We start from the raw sequence: 15667 nt of genomic DNA, 5'->3' as shown, positions 1-15667 counted from the left end.
GGATAAAAAGTAGCCTATGTGTTCTTCCAGACTATGCTCTAAACCTGTGCCAAATTTCATGGAGATCCGTTCAACCGTTTAGGCTACAAACATCCATCCATCTAAACTTTCGCATGTATAATATTAGTATGTTTTAAGATATGACAATACATGTAATATTATAGAATAGTACCGCTAGAGGGCGCATCGCAATTTAACTTTGGTAATAAAATAACTTTCAGAGTAAATTGTGCGACTCGTTTTCTTTTTAATGTGACTTAGTTCTGCTGTTCATGTTACTTTAAAGCAGTACTAACACATGAAAGAAAACAGTTTTATCTATACGAATATTATACAGAAATATTGGTATTTTTATATGTTAACAATATACATTAAACTATTGAAATTCATAAAATCTTTCACCATTAAAAAGCTACATTATCACTAAGGAAGATTGATATTTTCTACTAAATCTTTTTTTAATTTCTTGTAGACGAAGCTATAGGCTAAAGCTATGTGACCATAACTTAACGAACATAACATGCGAAAGTTTAGATGAATCGATGTTTGTTAGTGGTACTACTGAACTGAACTGATTGTAATGTAATTTAATATAGAAGTACAGGACAGTCTGGAAGAACACATAGGCTACTCACTGTTGTTTTTAAATCCATACGGACGGAGTCACAGGCGTAGGCTAGTAAAACATAAATCAAACGACAGTAGTAAACAACCTTTACGTCTAAACCCCCGTTGCTCGTAGATTTACGTCGCTCGCTAATGGGGATATCGTGTCAATGACACACGTCGACAAATGAACTATCTCTGTCTGGAAATACAATGAAATTATCTTATTAATAGTAATAGTGCGAAAGTTAAGATGGATGGATGTTTGTTGGAATTTGTAGTTTAAAGTGCTTAATAATTCCGATTAAATTTGGCACAGATATAAAACAAAGTATGGAATAAAACATGCGATAGATTACAATTCAAAAATGACGTATGTTAAACCGTGGTAGATTTATCGAGTGATAATTAAAGAACAAAATGTATCCTCGGAAATTTTTTCGGACTCAAAAATAGCCTATGTATTCTACCAGACTATCCTCTACATCCATGCTATGTTTAACGAAGATCCATTACGCAGTTTAGGTAACTCTAACAAACATCCGTCCATCTAAACTTTCACATTTATAATGTTAGTAAGTGTACAGATAGCCAATAATCACAATATCTTAGAGACAGTTATTGATGTATTGTTTGACTTATATTAACTGATTTATTGAAGGTCAGGTTTACCGATATGTCACTAATGGAACAATTAGTTATGAATATTGAATAGGTTAAGTTTGTTTAATAATGTGAGTCCCCACTGTCTTATTAATGAAGAGCTGTAGCCTGCAAACTTTTTTAACGTATATTTGGACCATCTGTTACGCCATTTTGACAGCGCGGATATTAAAAAAAATTGCCCATAATATGCCCATCTATATCAGCTACCCTTCAGTGAAAGTCTGGTCGAAAACGGCCCAGCCGTTTCGGAGATTACCCAGAATATACGCAGCTTACGGACTGACAGACAAACATTTGTCAAATGCGATTTTCGTTATCAGCTGTGCAAATACATTATCTCCACGAAATCTGGAATTTTTCTTTTGATATTACAGACACTCCAATTTCATTATATGTACAGATAGAAGTTATATGTGATGTTTAAGTTATTGTATCCACTTGTATGTTACGGAACATAATTTAAGTAAGTTACATTAAATGACTCAATAAAAAGGCAATTTCAAAGTTATCAATGAAGTGGAAACGACGGGCGCAAGTTTATGTAACTCGGGCCTAACTTCCCTCACACCCTCTCACCCCCAGTCACCCCCGGAGCCGCGAGACTCCCGCGGGATATGCCGGGACACAGCTGTTCATTAAAACTTTTATATAATGTCAATACACAAAATGTATTAATAATTTTTATTGGAAATTCCGTAGCTTAACTTGAAGTACTAGCTTTCGCCCGCGACTTCGTCTGTGTGGTATTAAAAACAATAAGTCTTATAGTTTAGGCTACGCAAGCAAAGAAAGCAAAATGACCCGAAATTTCGTCGCGCGATTTTGAGCTAAACTATTTAACTACGTCGTAGTCTTTGACACCAAAAATTAAACAAAAAATGGGACCCACCTGCAAGCATTACCTTTCGGATAAAAAATTAATTATCCAAATCGGTCCACTAGCGGCGGAGCTATGCCGTAACACACATAAAAAAAAACATATCGACGAATTGAGTACCTCCTTCTTTTGGGAAATCGGTCAAAAATAAGTATCTGTTCTTCCGTCTGGAAGATAGATAGTGGATATGTGGTAGATGGATAGATAGTCTTATCTATCCTCTACGTAAATGCCAAATTTCATCGAGATTAGGTCAGTAGTTTAGGTTATAACTCAAACAAACATCCATCCATCTAAACTTTCGCATTTATAATAAGTATATTAAAATATTTCAAACATGTCTCGTCGGTGTATACGCACATCAAACTTGTCTTAAACAAAGGTCGTAGCACACACGGGTGTAGTTACCAGGACCTGATAAACCTACATGTAGCGAGCGCGGATCGTGACCCATGCCCCCCTCACTTCCCCTCGCCGCTCTCTCTGTACATCGTCTATCAAGTGACAGTTCCAATTTTCGTAAACATGACAGTATTGAATTATGTTTGCCTGGTGATTTTAAAATGTAACAAAAATCTTTTGTTATTTTTTTCATTATAATTGCGTTTTCACATGCGATATACGAGTATAAAAACTTATTAAGAAATGAATTACAAATTATACTTATTTCTGACCTTATTACTAAAAAAGTTATACTTATTATAAAAAACTAGGTGTTCCCGCGCGGCTTCATCCGCATGAAATTACAAGAACTTTATTTTATTGTCAAATTCTCAATTGCAAATGTCAAAGTCACCGTTACCATAGTAACCTAGCTTTCTTTATGTTGGCAGCTTGTAGTTTATGTCCTCTTTCCTACATTAAGGTTTTTTTAATTTTTTACCCCCAAGTTTAAAACCGTGAAAATGTTTAGTCTAAAGCGTATGAGTGTAGGGCTTTTTATTAAAGAAAGAATTATTCAAAAATATGCTGTGATTCTAACGCCACGAATTATTGTGTTTAAGCTTTATTATTATAGTATAGATCATAACATAAGTTACTCAACAATGTAGCTTTCTAACAGTGAAAGAATAATTGTTGTAGGTCCAGAAGTTTTTGAGTATATATTTACCGAGATACCGATTTTTGTCTGTCATCAGAGACGGCTTTATCTAAGTTGACGGTAGTTTTGGCAGGTAACTAATGTATGGGAATAGCGTTTTCAAAATATGATTATTTAAAAAACAATCTCACACAAATGACAACCCTAGTGTGAATTAAAACACATGTCATCGCATTAATTTATTTCAAAGTTCGTAACACATACAATCTGTCGCACCGCGTAGTGCCGCGTAGCGCATTGCGACGCATAGAAGTGCTACGTGCTACAGTAACGCTACGAAGAGAAACAATGAGCGCTACGAATGTTGGTTTTAGTAATTACTTGATTAAGTATAACTTGATTGTACAATTTAACAGATTCTATTATACATTTGAATCCTAAGATATTTACATATAACAGTGCTAGTGCCCGCTTTAACATCTTAGCACTGCAGGGCCGGCACGCCAGTAATACCACGACCACACAGAAGAGAGACGTAAAATGGAAGCAATTCCGTGTACAGTCTGATGAGTGTGGTGCCGGAGGCCTAATTTAAGTCCCTTTCTCTTTACCACTCTTTTCTTATAAGGAAAAATTGGAAAGAGGAAGTGGATTTGACGGTGAAGGAGATGCATAGGAAGGGGAAATATCCTCTTATGTGCGTCTCCTCCTTTGTCGTATAAGGGCAGGCAACACATCTGCAATTGCGGATGTCTATGGGCAGCGGTCGCTTCGCCATTTTGACGGTTTCAGGTGGCCGATTGCTCGATTGCCACCTTATGTTATAAAAAAAAAACTTTTACTAACGTTAACGTAACGTTATAATTAGTTATTGTTGTTAACAGATGTTAACATCAATCTAACCACAATGAATTAAATATTAATAAAATTATACACAGCGTTAGATTACTTTTTAATTCCGCTCTAAGTTATAAAAGCTCGTTCTTTACTTTTAAAAGCTCATACCAAGCTTGTCAAGTACAAACCGTGTCTTAAGTACTACACACGTTCACTTCTCAAGTTTATTCGTATTTAAGTAAAACTAACTGTGGTGTAAAGCACAGTTTCGACGGTTCAGTTAAAATTGTCTGTTGCGAGCTTTAATGTAATAAAGCTGACGCAATTATAATTTGGTCCTTAATTAAACTGTCACTTTTGATGTATTGGAAATTACTACTGAAATATAGCGATTTTCATGTGTGAAAGTTTAGATGGATAGATGTTAGAGTTTTTAGCCTAAACGGCTGAACGGATTTCGATAAAATTTGGTATAAATGTAGAGGATAGTCTGGCAGGACACATAGGCTCCCTATTGTGTCTTTTTAATTCATTGAAAACGAAGTGGCGAGCATAGGCTATAATAACGCTTTACATTTTTTAGTTAACTTATTTTAAAGTTAGTTAGTTTATTTTTAAGTTTAGTTAACACGTGACTTCGTGAGCGTGGAATTAGAAACAATTTGTTTGTAGCCAATAGTAATAATCTATACTATTATAATAAAGCGTAAACACACTTTGTTACCTAAGATGTCAGCAATTACAGCATATTTTTGAATAATTATTTTTTTAACAAAACGTCCTATTCTTACGTCACGCTTTAGGCTTTATATTTACACGCCATTAAACTTAGGGGATAAATATTTTGGATAAAATTCCTAATGTGGGAAAGAGACCATAAGTTGTTGCCAACATCAAGGAAGCAAGACTGCCGAGGTTTGTCATATCATTTCATTTGACATTTACTATTGATAATTTGACAAATGTAAACAATAAAATAAAATTGTCATAATTTCATGCGGATGAAGCCGCACAGAAATAGCTCGTGTAATATAATGTCCAGATGTACATATTTCACATCTTTGCCAAATTTTATCGAGATCTGTTCAGTTGTTTTGGGGTAATGTAACAAATATGAATCCACTCATTTTAATTTATTATCTTTGAGTTGTTTTTATGCCTGGCTGTTATCTGGTTTTACAATGCTTTTATTGTTCGTTACTCTTTTTATATATCCATACAATAAATTGTATATCACACATGAACATATTTTATAAGTAAACGATATAAGTTGTTATATAAATTGTCTATATTTGAAAGCATTTATTTCCCACGGTTCAATTTATTTAGATTAGAACACCGTTCAGTCGGAGTTCAGTCTGACGTCAACGTTAGACTCTAATATATCTCGGTAGGGCTGTCAACTTAGTTTACATTCTTTAAACTGAGAGCCGTATAGTGAAAATGAAAATAAATATCAGCGTCTTCAATGATAAGGCCAATTTTAAACTCGAACTTATTGCAATCTAACATTTGTCAGATTGTAAGCGGCGTTTAGAGCGTGTGGGGTGCACATTTGTCTAAATTATAGTACAACTGTTGGTTGTCGATTGTTTCGCAGCCTTCAAATGTTTATTATTATAGTTGCACAAATAAAAATCGAGTAGTGTGCGCACTTCCATATAAGGTCATAGGAATCAAAGCGTGACTAAACAGTTGTGCGCTCTTATAGTGAAGTGTTTAAGTTTTTGTAAGTGACATTTTGTATAATTATATCAGTGCTAGCTGTTCCCATATGAGTTCATCCGCAGGAAATTATAAAAAAATAATTTATTGTTTACATTTGTCAAGTTATCAATTGCAAATGTCAAAATGATATGTCATGGTGTCAAACCATGGCAACCTTGATTCCTTGATGTTGGCTACAGCTTATGGTCTCTTTCCCACATTAGGGTTTTTATCCAAAATATTTACCTGTAAGTTTAACGGCGTGAAAATATAAAGCCTAGAGCGTAACGTAAGTGTAGGGCTGTTTATTAAGGAAAGAGTTATTCGAAAATATGCTGTAATTGCTGACATCTTAGGCAACAAAGAAGTGTGTGTTTACGCTTTATTATAATAGTATAGATAAATGTGATGTTTTTTTTTTTGATATTTTTATCAACTAAATAACCATAACGTTTTAGACTGAGCAAAACGGTATAAGTTGTAGCATTTGTAATTCTGCATGTATTATTGCGTAACTGGCGTTGATTTTCTTTTGATTCAGCAATAATTCATTTTATGTGACTACGCCAGAGCAATAAACAAAATTTCAAATAAGTTTAAATTGAAATAAAGTGACAACCCTAAGTCCGCATTAAGCTAGCAGACACCTCGCAAACGACGTCATCATTACGCCATCAATCAATCCCTTTGCTACGTCTTAATGTATGAGGTGTGATTTATTTGTCGTAAGTTTTTGTATGGAAAATTAAAATTCTCTTGCCGTTCGCATTAGTTTGGAGCCCAGAGTCATTCAGGGTGTCATGTGTCATGTCTTATTGCATGCACACCTTTGACTAAACTCTCGCATAACTGTTTAGTCTCGCTTTGCTCGCTTATATGGAGGTGCACTACTCGATTTTTAGTTGTGCAGCTAAACAGTTGTATGGACTGTGAAACAATCGACAATCGACAATCGTACAACAGTTGGGCGATAGTTTAGTCAACGGTTTGCGCCCGCTCTGTATATTTAGTTGAGTGTGGGATTTAAAATATAAAAATACGTATAATTCAGTCAAGTAAATAGAAATAAAATTCGGATTCATAAATCAGGCCACATGCCGGCTTAAACTGATTTACGTAGCGCACGTAACTACTGCAAATTATCGTAGCTGTCTACGAAACGCTACGGAGCTACGACGTAGCTATTACCCGGAATGTTTTGTTGCTTCGCTAAGTTAGAACATGTTAATACAATGTTCGCTTAAGTAATGTTCTAGTTAACGGCTTGAACTTTATAAGCACACATACAGGAATTATTTAAACGAATAACTTAACGTTAATTAAAAAAATAACAATAACTTTAATTAATCTTAATGCAACTTGGCATAGTATAGAATAACTTTTGTTAAATTACACGCAGACGGAGTCGGCAAAAGCTAGCTTACCATTAACAAAATAAGACTTTAAAGATCTTATTTAGGTAATGAGTGATAGTAATTTAATGTAAATTGCGCTAACGGGGTCAGATAAGTTAGTCAAACTATACTTGTAAACAAAACACTATCATAATATTACTCCTACTGTTTTTTGTTTAAACAAATGACAGGTGACAATAGACGAAACAATTATAAAAAAAATGCTTTGTTTGATGATCTCCGCTGTGGCTACTTCGCTTGAAAAGTGGAAAAAAAATCATGTTTTAATGAGAAAAAAAGTTTTGTTTCTTTTTTCGCCTTACCGGTCGACACTTCTCGCTCTAAAAAGCATTTTAAACGAATAACAATTATAACGATATGCAAATTTCATCCTTATTGCTTAAGAAATACGGTTGATTTAAGTATAAAATACGACCGAAGGCTCCTAAGCAGTACCTGCTTAGAGATGAAATATGATTACAGACAAAAGTGACACAAGAAATGTAATTTGTTAAAGAAATTTGTATTTTATTACAAAAACGAAAGAGTTTACTTTTATTCAAACATGTCTTAATTATGTTCGTGACATTCTTAAGTGAAAAATATATGTTTTTAAAATTTAGTATTTAATGGAATATACACTTTAATAGAAAAAAAATAAAGCCTATTTTCCAATGCATTTGGAATCGAATAAAAGTCACAAAAAAGCTATAATTCAAAGCCTTGCAGTATCAGACATAGTAATGTCACTCTTACGGCTATAGAAATAGAGTTTAAGGTTCCTGTACATGTGATGGAAGGCAACCGAATTTAAAATGTCAGGACGCATGCGTCTATCTGAGCTATAGATGAGATATCCCGAACAGTGTTGCATGGTACAAAAATTTTGCAATATTTTAGGGTAAATATTTATATATTCTATTCTTGTAATAAAATAAATATTCTATCTGGGTAATTCTGGGTAAAATATTATTTTAGGGTAAATATTTTAAATTCTACGGCATTCTTGAATTTTAAAAAGCTTTCGTCTGCGAGTACTTCCGCGTGGAATTAAAAAATGCAAAAGTAAGTAGCTTATATAGCGTATTCTTCTAGATTATCCTCTAAGTATATTAAATTTGTTTTATCGGGATACATTCAGCTGTTTATGCTACAAACTCTTACAAACATCCATCCATTTAAACATTAGCATCTTACTATCATTAAAAATGCGAAAGTTTCTATGTTTGGATGGAATTTTGTTAATAAACCCAAAACCGCCTAATTGATCTCGATGATATTTGACACACATGTAGAACATACTCTGGAACAACACTTCTTCTAATCAAAAAAAATCACGTGGACGAAGTCACGGACAAAACTTAGTGATAATTTTAAGAACTTGCAAATATTCGTGAGTCAATATGTATTGAAAATTAAATAAAACCTGATTGACGCAGAACATAAAAATCCCGCGTCTGACAGAAGCTACGTTTTTTTACGTTAAGATCTAACCACACAGTTGTAAATTTTGACTGCAATATATTGAATTTTATTTAAAAATTTGGGGAATTTCGATTTACAACTGGCAACATATGTCGTAAAGGTACAGTGAGCCTGCATAGTGTTCAGTGCCGCGGGCGCGCGCGAGCCGAGCGGACGTGTGGGCTTTGCGCGGACAACCACCTGTTTCACTCGTATACCATTTGCATTGCCGCCTTACGGTAACAATGGAAGCCAATAACAATCGTTCGATTTATTGATTTGTTGTTAATTTCGAAAAAAACGGATATCTCAGATTTAAGAATATTTGTATCGATTTTTCTTTTTAAGTTTTCATAGTTGAGTTAAGAAATTTTTTGGGTGATTAGATTTTAGAGCTAATGTTGGGAATGATGGAGTTCTTTTTGGAAACTCGCATCCTAATATATTTGTAACTTTTAAATATTATCGAGACAAATTCAAAGAGCATTGTTCTTTCAAAATCTACACTAGCTATTGCCCGCGACATCGTTTGCGCGCAACTATACCAAAAAAAGTAGCCTTTGCGCTATCCAGACACTAATTTATTTCTGTAACAGAGATCCATCCATGATTTCGCATTTATAATATTAGTATAACTAGCTTAAGCCCGTGACTTTGTCCGCACGGAATTAAAAAAAAAACTTAATAGCTTAAAGGCTTTTCCAAAATACGTTCTATATCTATGACAAATTTCATCGATGTCAGTTAACTTGTTTTGGTGATACGTAGCAACATCCATCCATCCAAACTTTCGTATGTATACTATTTTATAATAAAGCGTAAACACACACTTCTTTGTTGCCTAATATGTCAGCAATTACAACATATTTTTGAATAATAATTATTTTAATAAAAAGTCCTGCACTTACGTCATGCTTTAGGCTATATGTTTTAACGCCATTAAACTTAGGGGTAAATATTTTGGATAAAAACCCTAATGTGGGAAAGAGACCATAAGTTGCTGCCAACTTTAAGATAGCAAGGTTGCCATGCTTTGTCATCATGTCATGTCATTTTGACACTTGTAATTGATAATTTGACAGATGTAAATAATAAGATTAAGTTTTTACAATTTCATGCGAATGAAGTCGCACGGGAACACCTAGTTTATATTAAAAAGATAAAGTTTTAATTTATCACGTTCAATAATTACGTAAAGTTTTTAAAGTAAATTATCCAAGCAATTTAAATAACATCAAAACTTATAATAGAAGTGGGATAAAAAATGACACTAAATTTCGTCGCGCGATTTTGAGCTAAACTATTTAACTACGTCGTAGTCTTAGACTCCAAAAATCAAACAAAAAAATGGGACTCACCTGCAAGCATTACCTTTCGGATAAAAAAAGAATTATCAAAATCGGTCCACTAGCGGCGGAGTTATGCCGTAACACACATAAAAAAAACATACAGACGAATTGAGTAGCTCCTTCTTTTGGGAAGTCGGTCAAAAATCGCGGTGAGATATTATTACAACTTCATAATTAGGAGTATCACAAAAAATCTTCGTCGCGAAATAACTCGAGTTGAAAATCCAATTAATTATCTTGATTTCATTTAATTATTATTATATACTAGCTTCCGCCCGCGAGTCCGTCCGCGTGGTATTAATAAGAAGTCGGTCAAAAACAAAAGAAAGTAGCCTATGTGGTCTTCCAGACTATCTTTTACATCTATGCCATATTTCATCTAGATCCGTTCAGCTCTTTATGCTACAAACTCTAACAAACATCCATCCATCTATCCATCCATCCAAACTTTCACATTTATAATATTAGTATGATTTTATGTTATTACTTAATTTAAAACTAATTTGTAAAAGCGGTCGCACACCTTTGACTAAACTATCGCACATTGATTGTCGATTGTTTCGCAGCCAAACTGTTTAGTTGCACAACTAAATATCGAGTATGCAAAGCGAGATTAAACAGTTGTCCGATAGTTTGGTCAAAGGATTGTGCGCTCTAAGATTAAATTAAAATTTAGAATACGGACCTTTTGCCTTCTTCTAGGCAATTATTTCTTTCACACACGAAGTACCGGTTTTAATGTTGCCCTGGGCGAGATCCATTATACCAGCTATCTGTCTTTTCCAGCCCTGGGCAGTTACCCAACTACACCCTACCATAACAATAAGCAAAGAAAGCAAAAATGACCCTTAAATTTCGTCGCGCGATTTTGAGCTAAACTATTTAACTACGTCGTAGTCTTTGACTCCAAAAATCAAACAAAATAATGGGACCCACCTGCAAGCATTACCTTTCGGATAAAAAAAGAATTATCAAAATCGGTCCACTAGCGGCGGAATTATGCCGTAACACACATAGAAAAAAAAAACAAAAAAAAAAACGTAAAGAAGAATTGAGCAATTCCTTCTTTTGGGAAGTCGGTTAAAAACACACGCAAATAGCTTTCAGGTCTTTTATCGTGTAAAGCATAATCAGAACATCGATATGAGATAGACTACTCCTTCCCTAAGTTGTACCCTCCCCTCCCCTTTCCCAGATGATCGGATAGTTAAGGATCAATAGAGTAGGTTTATTGCTCCATCCCCCGAGACCGCACTAAACGTGGCCGAATCGAATGTACTGAAATTATTATTAGGTAGTCTAGTCTCGGCGCTCGTGTGAGTACACTATTGTAATATAATTTTGTATTTTTAAATGTACTAGAAACTTTTAGAAAGTAACATTTTAACTGCGTAACATCTGTGTGGCACTGCATCCGCTATGACCACGAACAAAAAAATAATTTAAGCAAATAATAAATTGTCAGAAATTTATAATAACGCTATAAATAGTAAAATAATATAAATTTATTTGGACCACAATATCAAAATTTTCAAAGTTAAATTTAAAATTAACAATATTCTAAATTTCACTGCAGAAAATTGGAAAGTTAAAGTTTTAAAAATAAAAAAAGCGAAAGGCATTTAATTTATTTGATGGATTTAAAAAGCCATTTATATAACTTGGCTACTCTCCAAGTTGTTGCGGACTGGGAATCTGACAATGTCTGTCCTGTGCGGTGGGATACGAACACACAACACTCTGTGTGAGTGTGTGTGTGTGTGTGTGTGCACAACTCTAGTTCTCTTACCCTTCCCAGAAAGAATTGGTGCGGGTGGGGACGTATCAATTCGCTCTTGTCTCTACGGAGGGTTGGCACAGTAAGTGCTACTCATCCATACATTTCTATCAGTCATCTGAAAGTGAGCGTGGATGTCTAGAAAGGGTTAATTTACTCTTTTTTTACGTTCTTCATCATTCTGCCCTTATCCTCCTCCAGTAGGTGGTATTATGTCCATGTTGTTACTCCATACATCCATCCATAGTCCGTTTTGTATGACCTCTGCAGCATAACAGCTCCTTTCTTGCCATATATGAGCAGTCAATTAGGTGGCCGTTTACACTTTCTCTTAAAAAAATTTGGCAATCTTCCAAGCTGTTCAGATTGGCAATTGTAAGGCACCAGGTGCAGCTCGGCCGGCGCTTGCCAAACTGCTGCAAGCTATATCCAGTTAAAGTTATTTATTAGCTCGAATTCATGAAGTTTAAGTGCTTTTTAAGCTTTTGCACGTGCCAAGTGTAACTAAGTTTTAGTGTGTTTAAAATTTTCAAGTTCTTTAATGTTTATTAAAAAAATTTGTAGCTACTATATCTCGCCTATTGTTCGAATTAGACTATCTTACTAATTGTCAGACATACAACACTAGTGATGACCTTTCCTCATCAGCTTTCCTGATGAAACCTACATTACGTGAAAACGCACATTTTTTTAAACATGTTGTAACCGGGCTGCCTAATCCTAGCCTGGCAAGGCTATGTTTAATTGATATCTGAAGTGAGCAATTTTTGGAGCAAAAATCCATGAAATTTCCTGAAAATTTTGTCACCAATCGATAATACGTAACGTAAATATAACTCTAAGGTGGAGTTGCCATTTTCCTGGCAAGAGTGGGGGTTGCCAGCTATTAAATGGCGACAAAATAGAGGCTAATTACCTTTATCGAATTTCTTCATGAAATTATACTCAAAATGAAGATATTAATGGTCCTAACACAATGGGTTGCCTTACCTTAATATCATAGATGCGAAAGATTAGATGAATGGGTAGATATTTGTTATAGTTAGTCTAAACTGCTTTATGGAAATAGATGAAATTTGTGTATAGATGGGTATAGATGTATATTCCGGAAGAACACATAAACTACTGACTTTTTTAGCAAGTAATTGATAATCAAAGTTTTTTTTGCATTAATAGCTTGATAAAATTTGACTTTATCGTTTCATTTTCGCGTAATAACACAGTCTGATAGGCTCTTTGCTTTTTGTATTGCGTGTTTATTTCTCTATAACAAAAGATCTCTTTATTGTCAATACATTATGTGTCATCTATACTACTATAAAAAAGCGTAAACACACACTACTTCGTGGCGTAGGATGTCAGCAATCACAGCATCTTTTTGAATAATTATTCCCTTAATAACAAGCCCTACACTTACATGCTTTAGATTATATATTTTCGCGATATTAAACTTAGGGGATAAAGAGATTAAAAAAACCTTGTGGGAAAGGGACCATAAATTACAAGCTGCCAACATTAAGAAAGCCAGGTTGTTCTGGTAACGGTAATCTTGACAATTGCAATTGAGAATTTAACAAATGTTAACAATAAAATAAAGTTTTTATAATTTCATGCGAATGAAGCCGCACGGGAACAGCTAGTTTGAAATAACCCGCGGGCGGCGAACCTTTTGTTAACTTATTCGATTATTTCCACTACAATAGGCTTTGAGGCTCGACGTGAAATGTATGTGACTTGAATATGTTACCTTTTTACTTTATTAATCGGATAAAAGGTAAGATAAGAAAGGAAAGAAAGATTCCCTTTCATTCCCTTCCTTCCTTATCTTTTCACTAGCTGTTCCAGTGCGACTTCATCCGCATGAAATTATGAAAATTTTGTTTTATGGTTTACATCTGTCAAATTAGCAATTACAAATCTCAAAATGACATGACATGATGACAACCTTGCTTTATTGATGTTGGCAGTAACTTATGGCCTCTTTCCCACATTAGGTTTTTTAACCAAAATATTTACTCCATAAGTTCAATGGCGTTAAAATTTATAGGCTAAAGCGTGACGCAAATGTAGTTCTTTTTATTAAGAAAAGAATTATCCAAAAATATGCTGTAATTGCTGACATGTTAGGCAACAAAGAAGTGTGTGTTTACGCTTTATTATAACAGTATAGATTTATTAAGTCGCATTTTTACAATTTAAGACTCTTACTAATATTATAAATCAAATAATTTAGATGGATGGATATTTGTTAGAGCTTGCAGCCTAGCATAGTCTAATAGAACACATAGACTATACTTTTGTTTTTTTTATTCCATGCCAGTCGCGGTCGAAAACTAGTTTCATTATACCTCTGTTACTGGCCAATAAGCTTGTTGCACTATATAGCAATCAATACGTGAGATATTTTTACTCTATTCTCTTTGTAGCGAATATTCTTGGAACTGATACGCACGCACTACCATTTCTTTAAAATTCAGCGCTGGAATTCGATGTCAAAGACTACGTAATATACCGCGTAGGGTCCTAACTGTCCCTGTTTTGTCTGTCACCTGCAATAGTGCTATCCCTTCCATACTGTCTAATAACAATAGAGACAAGAATGTATGAAGGGACTGCAATTGAATGACAAGTAACTAATTTTTAGGGCATTAACAAATGTAAGAAACATCAATTATTTCTTAAAGTAAAGTGAAAGTGCGGAATTGGATATTAAATTTGTGTAGGACCTTCAAGGCTTTATAAAAAAATGGGTAAGTGCTTTTAAAACAAATCGCAGACAAGGGTACAGATAGTGCCTTGGATATCTCGCTGAAAGTGGCCGCTTGTTCTTTGTGCCTAATCGTAAAAAATTAAATAACAAATATGACGCCGCTTATAAATGTGCCTGTACGAAAAATGGACCGGCGTAGTTAATTTTAAAATTATTTTTTATTCCCATCCCGTCTGAGTTTGTCTCGTTACAAGGGACATGGCAATTATTAAACGAAACACCGCAAGTTCCCGCGACAGTACCGTTATAATTAAGCATGTCTGATTTAACTCGTGACAGATTATGCTTTTAAAGTGCTCGCGATGTCCCCTCTATAATAAATTTAAATGTCTTCACTTTGCTCTTTAATTGTATTTTCGTATTACAGAGGAGGAGTTGGAGGAGAGCACTACTCTGCCGCCTCGCTACCGCCCCGAGCCGCCGGACGCGCTCGCCCGCGCGTGTCGCTTCACACCGCATGAGATCAAACTCATGTACAGGGGATTTAAGCAGGTAAAACTCCGTGTACAGGGGCTTTACAGACTATATAATAATAATAACACAGGACAGGACTATTGCTACAAATAGACCTGATATAGTAATAATAGATCGGTCTGAGAGTTGTGTAATGTTAGTCGATGTCACTATCCCACATGACGAGAATCTCGGGAAAGCCGAAAATGAAAAACTATTAAAATATTTGGATTTGGCTCACGAGATTACCGCCATGTGGCGTATGAAATCGACTACCATTATTCCGATAGTCGTTTCGGCACACGGGCTGATAGCGAAGAGCTTCGACCAACACCTCAAGAAGCTAGACAGTTGGATTAAGGGCCCGATTCAAAAGGCGGTTATTTTAGAAACCGCACGACTAGTGAGGAGGTTCCTGTCTCTGCAGCCCTGACCACTGGTTGCTTGAGTCATCGGATTCCGCAGCCGGTGGTGCTCTATTTTTTATATAATATATTTTATTTTAATTTTTATATTTTTGTAAAATGTATTATATAGAGAGTAAGAAATAAAGATATATGAATAATAATAATAAACTTTATTTCAAGCTACATGTTTTTTTTGCTCATAGTTTGTTAGTAATAGAAAAAACTTAATACTTATGTTAGTCACACATACATCCAAATGTTATTCTAAACTGTACAATTATCGCTTGCCACGTGCAGCTTTATGCAGTGATTGATATA

The 15667-nt window shown here is 34.7% G+C and overlaps 1 protein-coding gene across 1 annotated transcript in view; it reads left to right on the top strand.

Moving 5' to 3' along the window:
• LOC106108015 (Kv channel-interacting protein 4-like) overlaps positions 1 to 15667 on the top strand; it is a 35609-nt gene that overhangs the window by 15362 nt on the left and 4580 nt on the right. Inside the window, exon 3 of the mRNA XM_013292418.1 lies at positions 14857 to 14981. Coding sequence (XP_013147872.1) covers positions 14857 to 14981 — 125 coding nt within the window. The remainder of the gene's footprint in view (positions 1 to 14856; positions 14982 to 15667) is intronic.

Source organism: Papilio polytes, unplaced genomic scaffold (assembly GCF_000836215.1).
Source record: "Papilio polytes unplaced genomic scaffold, Ppol_1.0 DF824493.1, whole genome shotgun sequence".
NCBI lineage: Eukaryota > Metazoa > Arthropoda > Insecta > Lepidoptera > Papilionidae > Papilio > Papilio polytes.
The sequence above is the reverse complement of the archived record's forward strand: the minus strand, read 5'-3'. Positions and strand labels throughout refer to the sequence as shown.